Raw genomic sequence first — 22,253 nt, forward strand, 5'->3', positions numbered from 1 at the left:
ATCCAGTTTGAATTTAAAAATCTCAATTGAAGGAAATCTCTCCCTTTCGTTTGGCAGCCTGAAGAGTTGGGTTTAAAGACCACTCATCGTGCTGGCGTCCCTTTTCTGAAACTGCTCCAATTTGTCATCATCTTATTGAATTTGAATGCCCAGAATTGGATACAATATTCCAAACTGGTTCTGATCAGCAAAGAATGATTTTTTGCTCTTTGGTATGCTGAGCAATTTTGGTGATGGGTTTGCCTGAGGAGTTTTGTATGCACTTTTATGTCCTTTTGTTTGGGGACATAAAGATGGCTGTCACCTTATCTATAGATATGTGGAATTTAAAATTGTTCCATCCTGAAACAGCATTAGTTCTGCATTCTGCATCTTTCAAGAATCAGATTCATTCCACTATTCCATTCTCACACAGAAAAACCCTCGAACAGCATGCCTCTTGCAGGAACCCCAGCTCCCAAAAGGAAGAGAAAACCTACTAAACTCATTTTAGAATTAACCCAAGAAGGTAAGAGATACCCCATGAGCACACATTCCTTTCCCAATAGTTCTTCCCTAGTATCCAGAAAATGATTTCCAAAAAAACATAGAGGTTATTCTTCCAGAGAAAACACTTTGACATATTACGTAGAACTACAGTTTTTGATAAGTCAAAGAGATGGAGAAGGAAATTATGGTAACATTATGGTGATGGCTTCCAACAAATTTGTTTCCAACAAATTATCCCAGAGTTTGAAATCCAAAGGAAAATACAGGCATTTCTCATGGATGTAAAAGTAAAAATTCCCTTAACAGTATGTGGCTTGGAGAGGCAATCATCTACCCCAGTATCTTGCTAAAATGTAAGATTAGATACTTGCTCTTGATGATAATCTCAAGATTTGATTCAAAAGTGATCACATCACACACTTAAGATCAGCAGAAATTGTTTCCTCTTTCAAAGAACCATTGAATCAAGACCTTACCTTAAGTCCATCAGATTTCTGCCACTGGAATTTGTATGGGAACATATTTTATAGATCTAGATCTCCCACCCCAATAATTTCATTTCAGATTTATACAGGATACTGCAGGCTCTGAGTTAAATGTTCATTTCTTCAGTTTTGAAGAATTGAAAAATATGTGTCAGATTCATAAAAATATAGGTGGTTCAGCTATCATAGGTGGGAACAATTCTATAAAATAAACCGAAAAGAATGCTTTATAAGCCCTGCTATCTGATTGTGCAGACTTGGATTGCATTGGCTGTGTGCTGCTTGAAAAGTTGCACATCACACTGACTTAACACAGGACACAGTTTTCCATTAACATCACTGAAAATCAGTTCAGGCATTTTCATTATTAATATTATATCACCTGCTTTTATGTCAACAAGTCAATTGTTATATTTCATTCAGCTCTATAGAAAGCTAAGGAGTCAGCATAACTATATTTAGTTGATGACACAGAGAAGAAATGTTGTAGATGTCCATAATTTTCAATCATAATAATTACAATTCAGACTTATGTAGGACCAGCAGTTGAAGCTGCAAGAATGTGCCCCAGAGAATTCAGGAGTTTATAGCTTTTCCCATCTTCAGGTAGGTTAAAACAAGGCAGTCTCAGTTGTGAAATCTCTCAGTCACCATCTCAGGAGTTTTCAATTTACTATTTTAGACCACTTGATTAACTTAATTAGGAGTTGATGTCCCAGGCAGAGTGCTGAACAGGATAACAAATCAGAGATGCAATTCTTAAGTGCTCTCAACTCCTTAAACTATGTGTTATTCCTAATAACGTGGCATACTAGGGAGATGTTCACATGTCCCCTCATCCCACTAGGGTTCAGTGAGGTCAATCAGGTTGGCCTGGTTTTTCAGGGAAAGTTAGAAATATGATATAGTGATCAGTAATAAGAATCAAGGTTGACTCAGCCTTCCATCCTTCCGAGGTGGGTGAAATGAGGACCCAGACTGTGGGGGCAATATGCTGACTCTGCAAACCACTTAGAGAGGGCTGAAAGCCCTATGAAGCAGTGTATAAGTCTAACTGCTATTCCTATAATCAGAGATGGAGGAGGAGAAAGGGAAGATTACAGCCATCAGACGTATTGAGGCAGAAGGTTAAATGAAATCTTGGACAGAAAATATTGAGCTTAGGAGAGAAATTTATATCCCTGAGAGTTGGAATTGTCACATATTAAATTTCTAGTATGCATTTGCCCATCTTTATTTAGACTACGGTGAAATTCACACAAAAAGCTACTAAAAAACTTCAGAGTAGCCTCATTAGCAAGGGTGTTTCAAACATCAGTTCTGAAAAATTATTACTGAAATTAGTTTTATTGATCTTTTGTTTGCCTTTAATAAGGAATATGGGTACAGTGGTTTTCAAACCATGATGTTAAACTAGTGTACTGAGAACAACAGGAGAGTGTGAAGATCACCCATTTCCCAAAAGAATTCCTTAATATCTAAAATAATATTACTTTTCCAATTTTTCAATTTACAGTATTTATTTTTACTGCCCACCTCATTTCCCAGGTAAATAAAACCATAACTGCTGATAAACAGTCAGATCTCGAAGCTTTGGTATATAATTCAATATCACATTAACATCTTTAACATTGAAAGGTTATTCCATAAATCTATTTACACAGTATACATTAACACAATTCCCAAAAGATATCAGATGATCACATGACCACATCATACCAATGAACCAATGGACCAATGGACCAATGAACTCTGAATGTTTTTAACCTCTCTATTACAAAAACTTGATGTCTTTCAAATACATTCTTTGGGGGTCCAATATACTTTTTATACCAAGTTTTTAACAAATCCACTTTAACGTCAAATCTATTGATAACGTTTATAAACATTTTTAAAGATTTATAGGGCATTATTGGAGATTTCAGTTCTTAAGTCCATGTTTGGAATATCCCAGGAATTTCCATAAAAACATTCTTAAAATTTTGATAGATATATATTTAGGTTTTATTTATATTATTGGTATTATTTAATCATGGATTCCATCAAATAAGAGAGTGTTTCAGGTGCTTTTGAGGCAGCCAAAGCATCTGGCCCACATTAGTCCCTTAGAACAGGACTGTCAAACTCGCGGCCCATGGGCCGGATGCGTCAAGCACTGGCCAGGCCCACGCCCGGTTTAGCAAAGGAGGGAAAAGTCCCAATACGTCATGTGACACTGCCATAAACACCTGCCTTAGAACATGCTTAAGTTGAAGATATTACCACTGCTGCAACCTGGGAGGACAAATTCAACTTGAATCAGAATGGTGAAAATGACTAGCAATTCAGAGATGCAGGTAATCTGCATTTGCCATGATCAGGACATAATTAATCAAAGCTACCTTTGGGTTAAGTTGTAGATAGCAATCTAGGTAGGCCTGAAGATCTAGCAATAATGTCAGATCCAGAAAAAGCTAGATGAAGATACTCAGAGAGAAATATTCAACAAAGGAAGGGAAAGGGAGAAAGCAATTCCAGTACATGGTTTTCTCTTGCACTTCTATCCTTGGACATTAAACTCCTTATGGAGTGTATTCTGTTAGGGAAAGTAAATTTTAGTAAGTAAATAGAGGTTGTTGAGTTGTTCTGTTGGCCTTGGCTGAGGAATTGCAACACAGGTTAAGTTTTGCTGCTTCTATAATATGCTTCTTTTTGAATTCCTTCAGTCATGCCGCAAGAAGGGTCCAAGCTGAACCTCGGGAAGAAGATCAGCATTCCCAGGGATGTGATGTTAGAAGAACTCTCTCTCCTTACCAACAGGGGATCCAAGATGTTTAAACTTCGACAGCTGAGAGTAGAGAAATTCATATATGAAAACAACCCTGATGCCTTCTCCAACAATTCTGTGGTAGGTACAAGCAGGTACAGGAATGGACGATCTGGTAAACTTATATTGTCAGGCTGGATCTAGGTAATATACGTATATGCAAATGTAAAGAGAATTTCAACGTGTAATACACTCTTTACTTCTTTTCCATACCATAAAATCTCTAAAAGGGAAAAGTTGGAATAGCTATATAAAACTGGTAGTTCTAAGTCCTGTCCTTTTGAAAGCACCTAGAATTGCATTTGGGGGGAAAATAGTAAATTTGTGTGCATCAGAAAAGGAAAGCGTTTTTTTCTATATTTTCCATCCTTCCATTTTATTCTGTAGTTCTGATACATTGTCAATGGAGTATAAAAATTGCTTTTGTTTTTGTTTTGTTTTTCATTCATGGATCGTCCTCATTAGGTGGGGACAAAACATTGTTCAGTTCAGCAGAAACAATTTCTTACTTTCTTAAGATTTGGAAGGACAGGATACATTTCTGCAAACTGCATTCAGTTCAGAGATGCAAGTCTTTTCTGAATTAGAAATTAATTTTATAAAATAATTGTGTTCATGCAACATTTAATCAAGTGAGATAAAAATCTAGCAGACACATCCATGTCACATGTTAAACTTGGCCTCTGTGAACCTTAATTAGGGTTTTGTGATTAGCATGTTGCACAACCCAGAGCTATTTGATTGGTTTATAATGTAATATTTCATATGAACCTAAATAATTATTTCTCTCACAAATCCAGTTTAAAGATGTGGTTGAATGCAGCTATTAAGAACTCAACATAAATGATATTTCTAAGCTCATGACATATTTTAACTTGTTATTTGGCCTGGTGGAAATAACCATAGGAATATACAGGGGAGGTTGGCTCTTTCTTTCTTTCTTTCTTTCTTTCTTTCTTTCTTTCTTTCTTTCTTTCTTTTTCTTTCCTTCCTCCCTTCCATCCATCCATCCATCCATCCATTACATATGTAGCTTTTTTTCTAAAGTGTTCTCCCTTGTTAATACTGCAGTTATTTGTTTTTGTTTTTTTAATTTCTGAATTAGTCTAAGAATACTAAAGAAAAATGAAGGCTTTCAAAGAATGAGAAAAGATTATGCCTGACAAAGATGCCCCAAGACAAGAGAGCTCTCAGTTCTGTGTTTCCTGTTTCTCTCTTTATTCAGGGGAAAGTTTGTTTATAGAATGATTATAAGGTAGGGCTCCCAATCTGGGGTGCAAAAAATCTGATGCCAGGGTCAGAGTTTTGTTTGCTGCTTTTTTGCAGTCATCTGGATTTTCACAGCTAAATTCTGGTAACCCATATAGGTTGTTGACTGAATGGAATATTATTAAATGCAGATTCAGTTTCCTGCATTCCTGCTCATTTGAGCAGTCTTTCAGTTGAGTAGCCACTCTGCCCATTAAATGGGGCAAGAACTTCTGGTATTTCACCAGAGTAAAGCAGGAAAAGCGCCATCGCCATATGATTCCCATACCTCTGTGGTGCAAAAAGAGATATGAAAATACTGATTCATGGATAATTCATTCATTTCCAAATAACACAAAATTTCAGGAGCAACTGCTGATAGAACTATTTCCTTCTGAGGCAAAAGCATTGGAAATGGTTGAAATACAGTAGTTACGTTTATATTAAAACTTTAAGTATTTTCAACGTATTGGAATAGGCAACTGCAACCTCATAAATCATTATGAAGAGTATAAAAATAAGTAGAACTTCCTTGCTGCCTCTATTCACAGTACTTTCTCATTGTGTATGGTACTGTATGTCAGTCACTGAGCACCTATGCTAATCAGAAGCCATAGAATTAGCATTTTTATTTAGTTCTATGGAAATATATACATTATATTAGTAGAAGCTTGGAAAAGATTATCACATGACCCTGGGAAACTGCAACTATCATAAATATAAATAAATGAGTAAATTGCCAGGTGTCTGAATTTTGATCACATGACTAGGGGATGATGCAAAGGTCTTAAGTGTGAAAAACCATCATGTCATTTTTTTCAGTCCTGCTGTAACTTTGAATAGTCACTAAATGGACTGTGGTACAGTTCATTGAGGATTACTTGTACTACCTAGTAACAAGCGTAGGCCTCACAATATGTTCCACGTATGTGCTTATGCTCAGGGAGGACCCAAATTACACATGTACCAAAAGTAGACTAAATGAATTACTGGACGAAAAGGCAAAGGGTCTGGAGGCAACTTTAACCAATCTACAAAACAAGAATGTCCAACCTAAGCAAGAACGGTTGCAGGAATTGTGTAGCCTAATGTAAAGAAGGACTATGGTGACATGATTGCAGTGTTCCAATATTTAAGTGGCTGCTACAAAGAAGAGGCAAGGTCAACCTATTTTTCAAAGCACCAGAAGGCAAGGCAAGAATCAATGGATGGAAACTAACCAAGGAGAAAAGCAACCTAGAACTAAGGAGAAATTTCTTGACAGCAAGAACAATAAACCAGTGGAATGGCTCACCTTCAGAAGTTGTGGGGGTTCCGTTACTGAAAGCTTTTAAAAAGAGACTGGACAGCCATTTGTCTCAAATAGTATAGGCTCTCCTGCTTGAGCATGCGTTTGGATTATAAAAGACCTCCAAGGTCCCTTCCAACTCTGTTATTCTACTATTATGTTAATTCTGAACTTACCAATGTGAATCATTCCAAGATTGCAAAATATATAAAAACTCTTAACTCTGCTGCTTTCCAGGTTTTTTTTATAGTTCAGGTCTTAGGAAGTACTGCACAACCATCTTTTGGTAGATCAAAATCATATTTATGCTCAATTTTAATGGAGAGCAAAAAACATTTTGAAATATGTGTAATTTATTAACTTTTTATCTTTATTCATAAAATATGTATTTTTGGACTGTCTGATTGCTGAATTATTCTGGACAACTTTCAAATGAATGAATGCAAGAAACATCACAAAATCAGAGAAGTACAATAGTTGCTTATAGGACAAAATCCTTTTCCGCACATAACACAGAACATAAATTGACATCAAAACCATGACCCTAGGCCAGATTTTCAAGGCATGATGGGGCAATCCAAATCTTGGGGGAGAAAGAAGTACTTTTCCTGATGACTTGTTATTATTTATTTATCACATTTATATAGCTGCCCATCTCATAGAAAGTAACCCTGGACAGCAGGCAACAATTATGCAACTGCCCACTTCTTTATGGATTTTTTTGGTGGGGGGCATTTATACTTTTTATACTCCATATACTTTTTGACTATTTCTTTAATATTATTCTCTTTCCAAAGGAAAAAAAAGTATCTATTTGCCAAGTTCTTTTTCTTTAGTCAAAATGAAACAGTAGCTTAAATAAACACAAAAGAACTATTCAAAAGTAATAATATGAGCACACAACTCTCAGTGATGCCCCGCATGTTGCAGGTGCACATGTCCTCATTTGAAAACTCACCCCAAAAATTCCTGTCTTAAACAACTTCCTAAAGAGTAACCATGAATTTAATTTGGGGGGAAGTCACTGTGATAGGAGGGGAGCTCCAGCAGTGACTGTTCACGTCTCAGCCTTCTTCCATCATATCTTGCAGGGTGGTAGGGGTGGTGGCACTCTTAACATAGCAATAGCAATGGCAGTTAGACTTATATACCGCTTCATAGGGCTTTCAGCCCTCTCTAAGCGGTTTACAGAGTCAGCATATTGCCCCCCCCCCAGTCTGGGTCCTCATTTCACCCACCTCGGAAGGATGGAAGGCTGAGTCAACCTTGAGCCAGTGAGATTTGAATCGCTGAACAGCAGATAGCAGTCAGCTGAAGTGGCCTGCAGTACTGCACTCTAACCATTGCACCACCTCGGCTCTTATTAACATACTTTCTCTACTGGCATATCTTGGGTAGGCAGCTTCTATCTATCTTCTATCTACCTGAAATCTGCAATTCCTACACTGAAAAACATTTGGACTACACAACTTGACCAGGGTAAAGCAATAGATGCAATTTTCATAGACAACGTTTTTGATTCAGTGGTACACGACAAACTGTTAAAACTAAGCTCTTATGGCATTTCTGGATCCCTGCATAAGTGAATAGCTCATTCCTGTCAAACAGGCAACAAATAGTCAAAATAGGGAGCACCCTATCAAACCCTGCACCAGTTAATAGTGGTGTCCCCCAAGGCAGCGTTTTAGGACCCACACTCTTTCTGCTTTACATAAATGACCTTTGCGATATTATAAGCAGCTGGTCCTCTTCACTGATGACGTAAAACTATTTAACACCACCGACAATATTTCTGTCCTACAAAGCGACCTTGACTATGTGCCAGAATGGTCAAACAATTGGCAACTCCAAATTTCAATCAACAAATGCTCTGTCTTACACATTGGCAACAAAAATCAGAAAACTAAATACAAGCTGGGCGGATATGACCTCGTAGACGACCCTCACTCAGTCAAAGACCTAGGAGTACTCATCTTAGTTGTTAACCTAATTTTGCGAAGCTTCTTCTCTGGTAACATTGTACTGCAAACTAGGACATACAAAACTTTTGCCTGACCAATTCTTGAATATAGCTTGTCTGCCTGGAATCCATACTGTATATCGGACATTAATACAATCGAGCAAGTCCAGAGGTATTTCATGAGAAGAGTACTCCACTCCTCTGCCCACAATAGAATACCTTATGCCACCAGGCGTGAAATTTTGGGCTTGGACAACCTAGAACTATGCTGACTAAGGTCTGACCTAAGCGTAATACACAAAATTGTTTTCTACAATGTCCTACCTGTCAATGACTACTTCAGCTTCAACTGCAATAATACACAGGCAAACAATAGATACAAAGTAAAGGTAAATAGCTCCAAACTTGATTGCAGAAAATACGATTTCAGCAACGGTGACCAATGCCTAGAATGCACTACCTGACTCTATTGTTACATCCTCTAACCCCCAAAACTTTAATCTTAGACTATCTAGTATGGACCTCACCCCTTTCCTAAGAGGTCTGTAGGGGGTGTGCATAAGCGCACCAGGGTGCCTACCGTCCCTATCCTAATGTCGCCATTTATTTGTATCCATTTCCTGTGTTCATGTCCATGTTTATACTTACAGTAGATCTGTTATCTCGTACATGTTTGACAAACTAGATAAATAAAAATAAAATAAATAAATAGGTATCTGGAACCAAAGGATTTCTGGATATCTAGGTCCTAAGCCATTTAGGAATGTATAAGTTATTACTAGCACTTGAATTGCGCCCAGAAACAAACTGGCAAGTAACAGAGCTCGTGTAGTATGTGACAAGCCTGGGATTATCCTGTTAGTATGTGGCAGCTGTGCCTGTGTACAGCTAAAATTTCTGGGTGGTCTTCATGGGCAATCCCATTCACAGCACCTCTGTTCAGGAATGATAAGGGATGATTGACAGTTGCCAGGGCCACTTGTCTTAGGGACTGCTGGCACTAGTGCACCAGGCAAAGCTGGGCCAAAGCACTCCTGTCCACCTGCTGCACCAGCAGAAGCTGTGAGTCAAGCAGAAATCCCAGGTAAAAGCCCTTTGGGCAGTGCAATCCCATCAAGAACTAATGTTGGGATTGTCTCACAATTGGTTGGTTTCGAATTAACAGAAAGTTCACAGTCACTCCATCTTATTCGGATCTAATCATATTAGCCTCAAATCTAGATTCCGCCATTTCTCCCATTTAGTCTTAGGTAGAGTGGTAGAACTAGCTATCATCTGAATGTTGATGATATTGAACCCCAAACCATCAACCAATGTCTCCTGTTAGGCATTAAATAGAATGGGAGAGATTCCAGCCTTGGGCCACCCATATTGCTGTGCTCAAAGGCCTGATCTCTCTTCTCTCTTCCCATAGACTTACTGCATTGCAATTATAATCAAAAAATATATGCTTACATGCTGAAGACTATGGTTTCTTGCTTTGTCTCCTTTAAACTTATCCCTCTCAATGTTTTTGAAAATTTGTTGTTTTTTTAAAAAAATATTTTGGTTTTAAGCTGGAATCTCCCTCTGTAGTTGTATATATCTTTTCCACCCAGGCACTAGTTCTTCATTCAGCTTTCCAGTTCTCACTCTCCCTATCTGTTCTTCTTAATATTATGGTATATTTACTCATTTATTGTTTTATAGCTTAACTATAGACTTTGGTTATTATCCCTTTCCTTACTGCTTTCCCCCAGAATCACTTGTTTTGCACTTTCTTTTAAGTATGAGGTCTGAGGCTGGTTACTCTCATTAGGTGAAAGTTGCTCATCTCCTCTCATGGCACGATGCTCTTCCTCTCTTGGCCTTCATCCTCCTGCCCATAGAATTCTCTGGGGAAATTCTTCTCTGGAGGAAGGCAAGTGTGTCTGTTGTTGACCTCCTCCTGCTCATTGTCCTCTGCATAACAAAGGAATGGGGGGAGACAAAGCTGCCTGAAAATTCTGGTGGGTTACTCTTGCAGATTATATCTACGGAGATTCTCAATCATCCAGGTCATGGTTGTCCCAAAGGTGCTTTTTCAAGAAGCAACTGGACTTTCGTTGAAAACATTTTGCTTCTCATCCAACAAGCTTCTTCAGTTCTGAATGAATGTCTTGAAGTTTATCTTCTTCACACCCTCCACAGCAAGCCCCCTTCATCCCACCATTTCATACCTTTCTACCTCAGAACCCCAGATTTTATTATTTCTTCCTATGGGCTTTCCTTTTTCTATGAAGATTCATATAATACTTCAAAGAATAAAAAACACAGCCATGTTGAAAACATGAAGATGTAAAAATGGCAGTTAAAAGTATCATGAAATCCATTTGTTATACTCAATTATGACTTCCTGAAGCTGCCCTTATGCTCGTGTTAAAGCCATTGCTTTAAAAACATGAGTTTCTTAAAAAAAAAAAGACTATATGTCTGGTCTGCAAATATCCAGAAATGATAGGTGATCATGAAAGAGAATAAATGAAATGGAATAGTGATATCAGGCCTGAGGGAAAAGCAAGGTATTTTCCTAATTCATATCCCATCCTCTCTTGTTTTCCCGCTGCATATGAAGCTAGCAAGTCAGTTGAGGAAACCAGGTGGGCTTTGTGACACACAGAAAATGGCAACCTGCAAGAAATGGCAATAGCCAAAAAGCTCTGGAAGGAATATCTAATGGAGTCCCACTGCTACCCTCAGTATCTGATGTTGGAGGTGGTTTCCTCTCTATGCCGCCCGAATGGAAAGGCTACTCTGCAATAAAAAATGTTGTTGTACCTAGAAATGTATGAATAACTATAAACTTTAGTTGCGTTGCTAGATCTCATGAATTGAAACCCCATCCAGAAGTATAGGAGTCATACCCACTGACAACTAGAGAAAGATTGTCAATATAAAGCATACATTCAATTCTTGGAAATTTATTTTTTGAATTTACTCACTACAATATTATGAAATTATTGTATAAGGATACTAAACTATAAAAAAATCCTATAGATTATAATGATAATGTATCTTGAAGCCTGAAGCACTGGACTCAAGGACAAAACTGTATTTTCTCTCGGGGGGGGGGGCAAGGGCTTGTTTCCTGTCTTTGACAGAGTGAGGGAAATGCTATGGACACGATATATTTTGAGTCAGCAAAACATTTGACAAAGAGACACTAATTGCTCACAACCTACTCCATTCCATAGTCTCCTCCTTTTGGGCTGTCTGCAGTGGAGATGCTGGAGCTGATAGCATTAATGGTGATATAAAAATACTTGGATGCCTATACTCCTAGAAACTTCTGACAAAGATTCATTACTAACCAGACAGGTTAGCTGGTTTTCTAGATATATAGGTGGTTGCATTTATCAGCACTTATTTTTTTAATCACAATTCAAAAGCTGTAGTTCTTCCATTCATGATGGGGAAAAATTCAATTACAATTCTGTACTCACAGACATAAGGGCAAAGGCCATTAAACATATGGTAATTGGCTTTTTGTCTCAGTAAATGTATATAGGTTTGCATGAAAAAATGTTTTAAACATATAAGGGAAAAATAGTCAGTAGTATTACAGGCACAAAATGTTGTAAAAGGTGAAGTCACACTTGTATTCTCTTTAATATATGATGATTACATGGTCTCACTCACAAAGTTTTCTTGGAAGCAACACAGAAATAAGAAAAGAGGCTTAACTTTCCTTAATTTCATAGCATTTCCTGCACAATATTACAGTATACTGTATGTGTGTGGAATGCATCTGGAAAAAAAACTGTAAAATAACCTCCCCTATACACTAAAATAACTAAGAAAGCATTGAAGTAGTTGAGAAGGATGACTGTTGTGAATAACTTAGAGAGTAAGCATTTTGGGAAGTCCTTAATCAGGGGAGTAGAAATAGAAACACACTCGATGGCCTCAATCATGGAAGGCAGTCGTGCCATCCTGTCAGAGTAGCAGATCAGTCTCTCTCTTGGTGGTGGCAGTACCCAGGGATTCCTTACCATCTCCATCTCTTTGAGAAGGATCATCTTCCATTGCCGAATTGGAAATGTTGAAAGTGAAGGGAATCCAGTGCCTTGTAACGGCAGGAAATTGGTCACCTTTGTTATTTTTGTGTGGAGCCACTAGAAGTAACAAACCTGACATGTCTGAAACAACATGTGTTTCTCAGCCTGGTTATTTAATGACTAACTCAAACTCAATCAAAACATAACAAAAGTACCAGATTTTAATGGCATGGTGGTTAAACATGCAGTTGGGCTTCTGGGTTCCTGTGGCTATTCCTAGAATTAAATATGTCTATATAAATAAAAAGAACATTTTGCTGTAGTTAGGAAACTACTCCTGGCATATAATTTGGATCCTAAATCACTCTGAACCACGACTGGTTAATATTTGTTTGTTTTGATGTTAACAATTATAATACTACTCTTCAAATTAAAGTTTTTCCGCAAAGGCTTAAACGTCTAAAGACGATTAAAGTTAAAATGTACTTAACAATGTCTTTGTTCACATAACTAATCAACCAAATGTGATGAAGTTGTTTTCTGTCAAACTACAGCAAATAATGAATTTCTTGGGTGTTTTAAGTTGCCACAATGCAGCTATGGATCAAAACTGAAAAATACATACACAAAAGGAGTTTTGTGAAGTGTTTTTTTTTTCTGAGAGGAGACCATAGGTCTAGTAATCAGACAAAAAATATTACTCCTTTTTCAGTTGAGGTTATCTTTTCTAGAGTGAAGGTTTGTCTAGCTCACAATTTATAACCATCATCATCAATGTGAGAAGTATGAGTACAGCTTTGCCAAATGCATCTACTAATCACTGTTTGGAAAACCTATCGGTCTATATCAGTGGTTCCCAGTGTGGGGCTCAGGCCCCACAGGGGAGCAACTTGATTTTTAATGGGGGCAATTTGAATCTTGTTTAAACCACGTTAATGGCCTTCACATGAGTACAGTTCACTTTTTGAGTAAAGTAAGAATTATATGTCACAGTGGGGGCATCAGGATTTTAGACATGCTTAGGTGGGCCACGGCCAAAAAAAGTTTGGGAACCACTGGCCTATATTAATTACTGGAAGGATTTGGAAAGTTGTATTTGAGTGATTTTTTTTCACCTGCCTTGACTCACTATCAGAGGCCCCTCATGTTCCAGGTGCCCCTTGAACTGTGGAGCAGTTTGAAAAACCTTGTTGTGGGGTATTAGATATTCCACCAAATTTTGCATCATGTACACGTCTTATAAAGCAGCTTGTCCATCTCTTCCAATGTTATTAAAAACAATATAAACAAGACAGGAAGCTTCTTTAAAAACTATTTAAATGCAAACTATTTTATGTTTGCTATTATTTGGGGGGTGTTTTTGTATTTTGTTTAATTTTGTGGGCCATCCAGAGTCATGGAAGTGAGATGAACAGCTATATAAATTTAATGAAGGATAATAATTGTAATTTCATCGACCTCATCCACCATGAAAACAAATGTACAGGTCGTCCTCAACTTATAACAGTTCATTTAGTGACTGCTCGAAGTTACAATGGCACTGAAAAAAATGATTCATGATATTTTCCCCACTTATGACTATGATCATGTGTTCAAAATTTGGATGTTTGACAATTGATTCATATTTAGGACTGTTGCAGTGTCCTGGAGTGATATGATCCCTTTTTGCGACCTTCAGACAAGCCAAATCAATGGGGAAGCCAGATTCACTTAACAACTGTGTTATTGTCTTAACAACTGCAGTGATTCCCTTAACAAATGTGGCAAGAAAGGTTGTATATAATGGGGCACAACTCATTTAACAAATGTTTCACTTAACAACAGAAATGTTGGGCACAATTGCAATCATAAATCAAGGGCTACCCTGTACAGTACTAGAGATGAACTTTGAAGTAACACAATCAATACTTCCTCCACTTGGAGCATTCTTTGAATAAAGTGTCAAGGAGACTATATATTCATATGATCATTTAGCTTGTTAATGAAAATATCAGTAATAGTTATCACTACTTTTAAAATATTAAAATTCATTTTTAAAAATATGAAATTTGCATTGGAGTTGACTCACCTTTAGTCTCTTGTAGAATCCAGAATTGCACCATGATTGCACGAGTCTATGCTGATGATGTGCTTAATTCCACACACACACCAACTCTGCCTGTTCTTCTCCTATAGGTTGTTTCCCTTGGAGTTCCTGCAACTTCCACTTCCACAGTTAAATGTTTCCTTTTGATCATGATTAAATTGGGAGAGCTGATGCTCTTCCTCAGTCCTGTGACGAAAAAAAGCTGTCAATAAGCCAAGTCATGAATTTCTCAAAAAGAGGACAATTGGTAGAATCTTCTAACATGTGCAAAATAATTATAGTTCCCCAATACTTCAATCCTCTGAAAGATCTGCATTTTATTTTTGGAAGCTATTCACATTTTCTAGATGCCAACAACAGTATTGCTTTTATTTGTTTCTCTACTCATTTTGAGCCAAATGCTCTTTATAGTGTTGCCAGTTCTTTTTATTCAGAATGTTGAGAACACATTTAACATACTGTATTAATTTGGAATGCACATATGCTTATCAAAAACTTGTTTACCAATATCCCTGAATAAAGTGAGATCAATTCCTGTCATACCTGAAGCACAAAATGGCTTAATCTAGCATTAACATTCATTATCTTAGTAGTTAGCATGCTTCTACCCAACTAACTTTTTTTATCTCTTTGCATTTCCTAACTATATTATGCACCTACATATTCTTCTTTTGTATTCTTATGCCTCCCTTGTTGTCCTTAAAATAGGGCACTGATATAGGTATATTATAGGGAGGTTCCCCAGAACTTTGTCAGGTCATTTGCTAAAGGCTTTGTGCCCGGATGGCATATTCAGTGGCTGCTCTAAAGCTTTATGACTGGTGCTAAATGCAGCAAAAAGAGTATGATAACTCAGGCTTTGGGTATTCCCAAATACCCACCCACTCACCTATATTTAGCAGCCCAGATAGCTGATACTGGAAGCCTGTTTACAGCCTACAGAACTTTCTCCCCTAAACTGTGCTGCACATAGAAGAAATCAAATGCATGTCTTCCTATGTGCAAGCAGCAGCCAGTTATGAAGAGGAAGAAGGGGAACTTCCACTTGGAAAAAACTAAGTTCATAAATTAGTTCCATGACATAGTGCAATATAGTAATTTAAATCTTGATTCTGCCCTTTAATACTGGCCTACCTGTAGCTGTGTCTCAAGAATACCCCTTTCTAAAGATTTAATTTTTAAAATTAAAATGAACTATTGAAAATACTAAAATTATCAGTGACAGCACTTTTCACTGTTGTTCCTTGAGGTCACTAATTTATTTGGATATGAATCAACATGTTGTTCTCATCATCTAAGCACAATAGGTTCAGTAATATTAGCAGATAAAAAAGAAATATGGAATTAGTTTTTTGACAATTATTTAATTTTGCCCCTTTCTTTTACTTCATCCTCCTCTTTCCTTACATTTCCCTTCCGTCTTCTTACCCAGGATCACTTCCAGAGGTTTATCCCATCTGATTGCTATAGTGGTGGGAGAATGATGAGTGGTGTAACTGTAGGACCATACGGATCCAGCAAGCTGCACTATCCTCCCACTCCTCCTGCAAAGCCTGGGAGCAAAGGTGGTGCTGGAGGAACTGGGACTGGCCACAGCGAGGGATCTGCCGGCAAAGGGGGAGGAGTGGACGGAGGTGGAAATGGAAATGAGGCTGGGGGTGGAAAAGGTAAGTATTTGTTTTCATCCAATAGATGAGTAAAGAAAAATGCTTAATATGAAAACCCTGTTCTTTTCAAGATCTTTCTTAAATCTGAATATATCTGAGAAAATTTCTGCTGACACTGCCTGAACTGGCTTTGAAGAAAAGGACATAATTCTTTTTTTTTTTACCACCATTGGTAGTTCTATTATCCATATAGTTTAATTAAAAACTCTGGAGTTCTTTGGTAAACCATGATTACCCTATTCAAATGAAACAGCAAAGCTATTTGATTTGTTGATTGAAACATTTAACTGAGATTCCTACATGATATGAAAGCATTTTTGAAAGCCTGAAGTTATATTATATAGAATGACATTTCCTCAACCGTATTGTATATTTTCAAGTCTTTTGGAGATAAAATTGGGACAAATCTAATCCCTTCTTTGTTTCCTGAAAGTTGTTTCCCTTATCTTCTTAATGAAGTTCCCAATTTTTCTTAATTCAGAGTCTTTACTAGTTCAGTCACTTTTTTTCATAGCACCCATGTTCTAAAACTGAACTATTTTCAGCTAGTACTTTTGTATGTTGCCTAACAACTGTCGAGTATCATTGCATTTCCCCAAAAAATATGTGCCCTAGTGAGTTTGCTGAAAGCATCTGAAATTCTACAACATAATTATGTAATCATGGTTTAAATGTCTTTTCCCTTTTTAGTCCCATCCTTATTATTTTAATTTCTCCTTGCTTCCTATGATCTCTCCTTAGCTAAAAAATTGCTAAAAAACTTGTTCATTCATTCTATTCATTCATAATAATGGCACTCTGAATAAATCATATATGAATTAAGTTTTTGCTGCATCGGTTTTTAGGTTTGTGATGATATTAAAGGGATGTTGCTTGGGGACAGGCGTGAATATGGATTTCTGTATGTAAACAAGGGAGAACCCAAATTTTTTGTAGCAAATTGTTAGTGCCTCAGTCCGTCCCTGGAGGAAACGGCTTCTCCAGGGCAGCACCTGGGCACAACAATATCACGTGGGGTCACCCACGAAGCTAATCCTAGAAAGAACTTGAGGGCACGATCTCTCTGGGTGAATGACAACTTTATTATGTAGCAAAGCTGAATATATAAACTTTCATACGCAAATTAGGTTTTCAAACATTGCAAATGTCATTGGTTACAAATTATGCATCTGGACCAATAATAGAATTGATAACTGCGCGCTTCCTAAGTTTCACGTGTGTGCCCTAGTTTAGCTGTTTTCCAAGCAAGTACAAAACAAGCAAATTCTATAGGTATCAAGAACAATTTGTGGTCGGCTACATCCGTCCTGTGCGGCTAGATGTGCAGACTTTGCAAGTCCTATCTAGCTACCTGTTTAAACCATTTCCTATAGAAGATTTTGCTGCCAGTTACGGCCTAGCAAAAAGGCCTGCTAACAGACAATGAAAGCATGAAAGAAAAGACATTCTCAGAGCATAGCAACATCTCCTCCTTTTCTTTTTATTATCTTTTTGTCAAAAAGACTCTTCCTCTTCATCTACCAGGGCTAATCACAGCATTCTACACATAAACCAATAAAAAATCACATCATGGCAAAGGGGGAATAGACAGTTACAGCACAGCATAGGGGAAAAAAGGGCATGTGTGGGAGTTGCTGGCTCATATAATTCATGTTACATGAGGCTGCATAATGAGTCCTGGCCGTTTAGGCTGGAAGGATGTTTCTGGTGCGATGTTTTTGCATCCCTGTGTATGTGTGTTTCAGACAGCAGAAACTGCCCTGCACACACACACCCGGAATGAATTCCAACACTGTTTTTGTTAAAAGGCAGCGTCTCCCTCTTCATCTCTGGGCATGCGGAAGGGATCTTTCCCCATGAAGGGGTTGACTGTTCATGTAACTCCATGTGGTTGACAATGTGAATATTCTTCTGTGGAGCCAAGCTAGAGAGTATATTCTTACACATAGTTAATAAAGAGGGTGCACATTGAATACAGCAACACAACAGTATCAGCAAAGCAACAAGGGTTATAACGGTCTTGGAAACATTTCCCAACCAGTTAAAATTTGGTAACCAAGAGGTCATCCAATCCCACCAGGAGTCCAAGGCTTTGTATGTTTGTCCAACTGTTTGAACGGTATCATGTAATTTTTCCACACTGGTTTCAATTTGTCCGGACTGGTTCAAATAATGACAACAGGTAGCATTCAACCAAACACATAGCAGGGGGATCTGCGGCGAAAGACAGGACAGCCGGTCGGGGGAGTGGAGGGTGCTCTGCTCTGTGTTCCAGGTCAGAGACAGAGACAGCCTCAAGCTGTGGTTCCTGTTGGTTGGTCATGGTCAGGCTGCTTCTGTGTTTGTGTAGGTGGTTGTATAGGTGGTTTTGGCAAATATGGTCTTACGTGCCATCCTGGGATCCAAAGAACTTTGTCTTTTAATTGGATTGCAGCGTAGTTCCTTTCCCAGGTCAGCAGGTCAGCAGGTCCTCGCCACGTCAAGTCAGGCAAGCAGCGATAGTAGACAGGTGGACGGGAGGTGTCTGCAGTAGGTGGAGCTGCAAAATGACGAGTCGCTGCCGAGGATGGTGGACTGCCGGTGTGTTGCACTGCTGGGAGGCCAGGGGGCATTTTCCCCTATTGCCAATATATCTGTCCAGGGCATGTTTTAATGTCTGGTTGGCGCGCTCAGCCAACGCCTGACCCTGGCTGTTATAAGGAATGCCAAATTTCTCTTTTGGGCGTCCCAGCGATGCAAAGGTCCGAATCGAATGATTAATAACATGTTTGGTGGCTTCACCCCTTTGGGGGGATGCCATAATGTAGCCTGAACATGTATAACATGCATTTGCCAAATTTGGCAACACTCTGTCCCTCAGGGATTAACTCCCATAGGGAGAGGGCTTGCCTGCTGGCTACAGGTGGGGCATAGTTGAATAATTGCTGATGCCTCATTTGCAGTAATGCCAAATGGTTTTATGAGCGCTTTTTTATTCTGGTGAAAGTAAGAGTGGCTATCCCAAGGTGTGATAGCAGAACAAACATTGACATGGGGGGGGGGCTGATGCCGCAGCGTCAGCAACATCATTGCCCTCCTGGAGAGGCCCAGGGAAGGGCTGACTTCAGATATGGGAGACATGGAAAAAATAACAGCGAGAGGAGACAAGACCTTGTAAAGTGAGAAACAGAGACAAAAGTTGTGAATCAACAGAAGAAGAGAGATAAGACTCACACAAAGAAGTCTGGGGTAAGAGAAGGATCGGCTCGGGCAGAAGCCAAGCCACGGGCCACAGTACTGCCAGCCATAGTAGGGAGAGCGAGAGAGGATGCAAAATAAACGCCGGCAGGATCAGAAGAAGGAGGGGGAGGTGATGTGAGCGAAATGTCAGAAACAGAAGGAGAGGGAGGGGGGGAAACAGAGGGAGAGGAGACAGACGGAACAAAACTTGAAGGGCGATCTAAATAAGGAGGTGGGGGAGTAAGATCAGGGGGTTCTATGGGAAAATCAGGAGAAGGGTCAGAATAATGGAGTCTAAGAGCAGCAAGTATGACCTTCCAAGTCAGGAGCATCGGAGTAGGAGCACGAGGTTCCTGATGGAGATATGTGCCTATTTTCACCCATGGTCCAGGTTTAAGGGAGCCATGGTGAGGATAGGAGGGACAGTTTTGCCAAATGTGTATTAACAGTTGGCGTAATTCAGATTTGGTAGGAAAGACAAATTTCTTTGTTAATTGACTTTTAGAAGCTCTGAGAATCTGGCCAAGTTCTGAGTTCCCTGCTCCTTGGACAGATCCGCCCCCATACTTACGAAAGATCAGTCGTTTCCACGAACGACGACGAGTGCGCGGGTAAGCGATGGGGTCTCAGGCACGCAGCGGCGAGACTGCGTCGGTCCGGCGGAAAAAATCACGTCGGGGGTCACCACTTGTTAGTGCCTCAGTCTGTCCCTGGAGGAAACGGCTTCTCCAGGGCAGCACCTGGGCACAACAATATCACGTGGGGTCACCCACGAAGCTAATCCTAGAAAGAACTTGAGGGCACGATCTCTCTGGGTGAATGACAACTTTATTATGTAGCAAAGCTGAATATATAAACTTTCATACGCAAATTAGGTTTTCAAACATTGCAAATGTCATTGGTTACAAATTATGCATCTGGACCAATAATAGAATTGATAACTGCGCGCTTCCTAAGTTTCACGTGTGTGCCCTAGTTTAGCTGTTTTCCAAGCAAGTACAAAACAAGCAAATTCTATAGGTATCAAGAACAATTTGTGGTCGGCTACATCCGTCCTGTGCGGCTAGATGTGCAGACTTTGCAAGTCCTATCTAGCTACCTGTTTAAACCATTTCCTATAGAAGATTTTGCTGCCAGTTACGGCCTAGCAAAAAGGCCTGCTAACAGACAATGAAAGCATGAAAGAAAAGACATTCTCAGAGCATAGCAACAGCAAATCATATTAACTTTTATACTATCAAAACTATAAAAACATACCAAAGACAAGGTAGTAAACAAATTACAGTGAGTAGGCGTATTTATGTACTTTGTAGAATGTTTACTAAATAGTTAAAAGTAAGTGGAAAAGTGTTAGGATGTGCAAATATTAATGCAAAGGTAGGTAGTTCATTGTCCTCCGCATTGGACAATGAACTAGCTACTGTTAAGTCCTTGAGGCTACGACACCATTGACTTGCACTGCTAGCTCCTGATTGGCTAAGACGCAAGCAGCCAGCTGGCGGAAGAATCCAGCTATTCTATTGGTTAAGCGTCTGACAGCTCTAGTATAAAAGGGCTGTCAGCTGTCAAATGTTTTGCTGTTTGCCGGTTCGAGGTTTGCCTTACATTGAGCTGTATGTTACTGTAATAAAAGGTTGTGTTAGCTTCAACCTGCCTTGCCTCAGTTCCCGTCTGCCTCGTTCTCCCTACAGAACAGCTACCTTTATTGCTAGAAATGAAAATAGCTTTATATAAGAGCCCTATCTGTTATCAAGGAGTGAGACCTTTGCAGGTTAGAGATACATAAAAATATGAGTGGGGAAAATGTAGGTGGTATAATGAAAAAAAAGTGTAAATAATGAATGGGTGATGAATGCGGCTTGAACACAAAGGAGAGCAAGTCCATTAAAGTGGTTTTATTATAAAGGGAAAACAAATAGGGATCAAATTGTAGAACAAATGTACGAAGGAAGAGTGAAAGGAAGGAGAGATTCAAGGGAATTGTGATTGAATTGATCTAAATTTATTTATTCACCAAATTTTGAAACCACCCATCTCCCTCACAACAGGGACTCTGGGCTGTATATGAATAAGATATAAAAACATAAAAACAATATATAAAATATTAAAAAGAGCAAGTGTTTAAAAATCAATGTTAAGAGTTAATTAAAAGGAAGGGGAGGGGTTTTCAAGGCACTAATCACACATTTGCAAGCTCCTCGGTGAGAGCAGAGCCATGTTTCCACACCTTTCCGAAAGGCCAGGTGAGTGGGGGCCCTGTCTCATTTCTGGGGGTAGAATGTTCCACAGGGTAGGGGGGGGGACTTCCAAAAGAGGTAAGAAATTTGAAAAACATTAGTATTTGGAAGTGGTGAATCAAGGATGGATTGCATGGATAGAAAAATGTAGGGAGGATAGTAACTTTTGTTGGTATAAACTAGATTTAGTTAGATTTCCTTTTTTTCCTCACACCTTTAGCTTCTTTCTCTTAGTATTTCTTGCTCCTTGACTGTATTTAGTATAATACAGGTAATCCTTGACATACAACAGTTCATTTAATAACTGTTCAAAATTATAATGGCACCGAAAAAGTGACTTATGACCGTTTTTCACACTTACATATTTTGCAGCATCTCCATGGTCACATGATCAAAATACAGATGCTTGACAACTGACTCACATTTATGACGGTGGCAGTGTCCTGGAGTCATGCAGTCTCCTTTTGCGACCTTCTGATAAGCAAATCAACGGGGAATGTGATTCAATTAACAACTGGGTTACTAATTTAACAACTTGCCACGAGTTGTGGCAAGAAAGGTTGTAAAATGGAGCAAAACTCACTTAACAAATATCTTCCTTAACAACATAAATTTTGGACTACCTGTATTGCTTATTACAGAAGAGAAGAGCGATATGCGGAGGGAGGAAAAGATAAGAGTTCATAAAAATGGATAATTTGTTGAACAGCATATCCTGAGCACAGACATTGAGTTGCTTTGGTTAAGTATAT

At 38.8% G+C, this 22,253-nt stretch overlaps 1 protein-coding gene across 1 annotated transcript in view; it reads left to right on the forward strand.

The window, feature by feature from the left end:
• The first annotated feature begins 432 nt into the window (after window positions 1-432).
• Window positions 433-22,253, forward strand: part of MYOZ1 (myozenin 1) — a 28,748-nt gene continuing 6,927 nt past the window's right edge. Inside the window, exons 1-3 of the mRNA XM_032231550.1 lie at window positions 433-508; window positions 3,680-3,861; window positions 15,811-16,045. Coding sequence (XP_032087441.1) covers window positions 433-508; window positions 3,680-3,861; window positions 15,811-16,045 — 493 coding nt within the window. The remainder of the gene's footprint in view (window positions 509-3,679; window positions 3,862-15,810; window positions 16,046-22,253) is intronic.

The sequence above is a fragment of the Thamnophis elegans genome, chromosome 15 (genome assembly GCF_009769535.1).
Source record: "Thamnophis elegans isolate rThaEle1 chromosome 15, rThaEle1.pri, whole genome shotgun sequence".
In the NCBI taxonomy this organism is placed as follows: domain Eukaryota; kingdom Metazoa; phylum Chordata; class Lepidosauria; order Squamata; family Colubridae; genus Thamnophis; species Thamnophis elegans.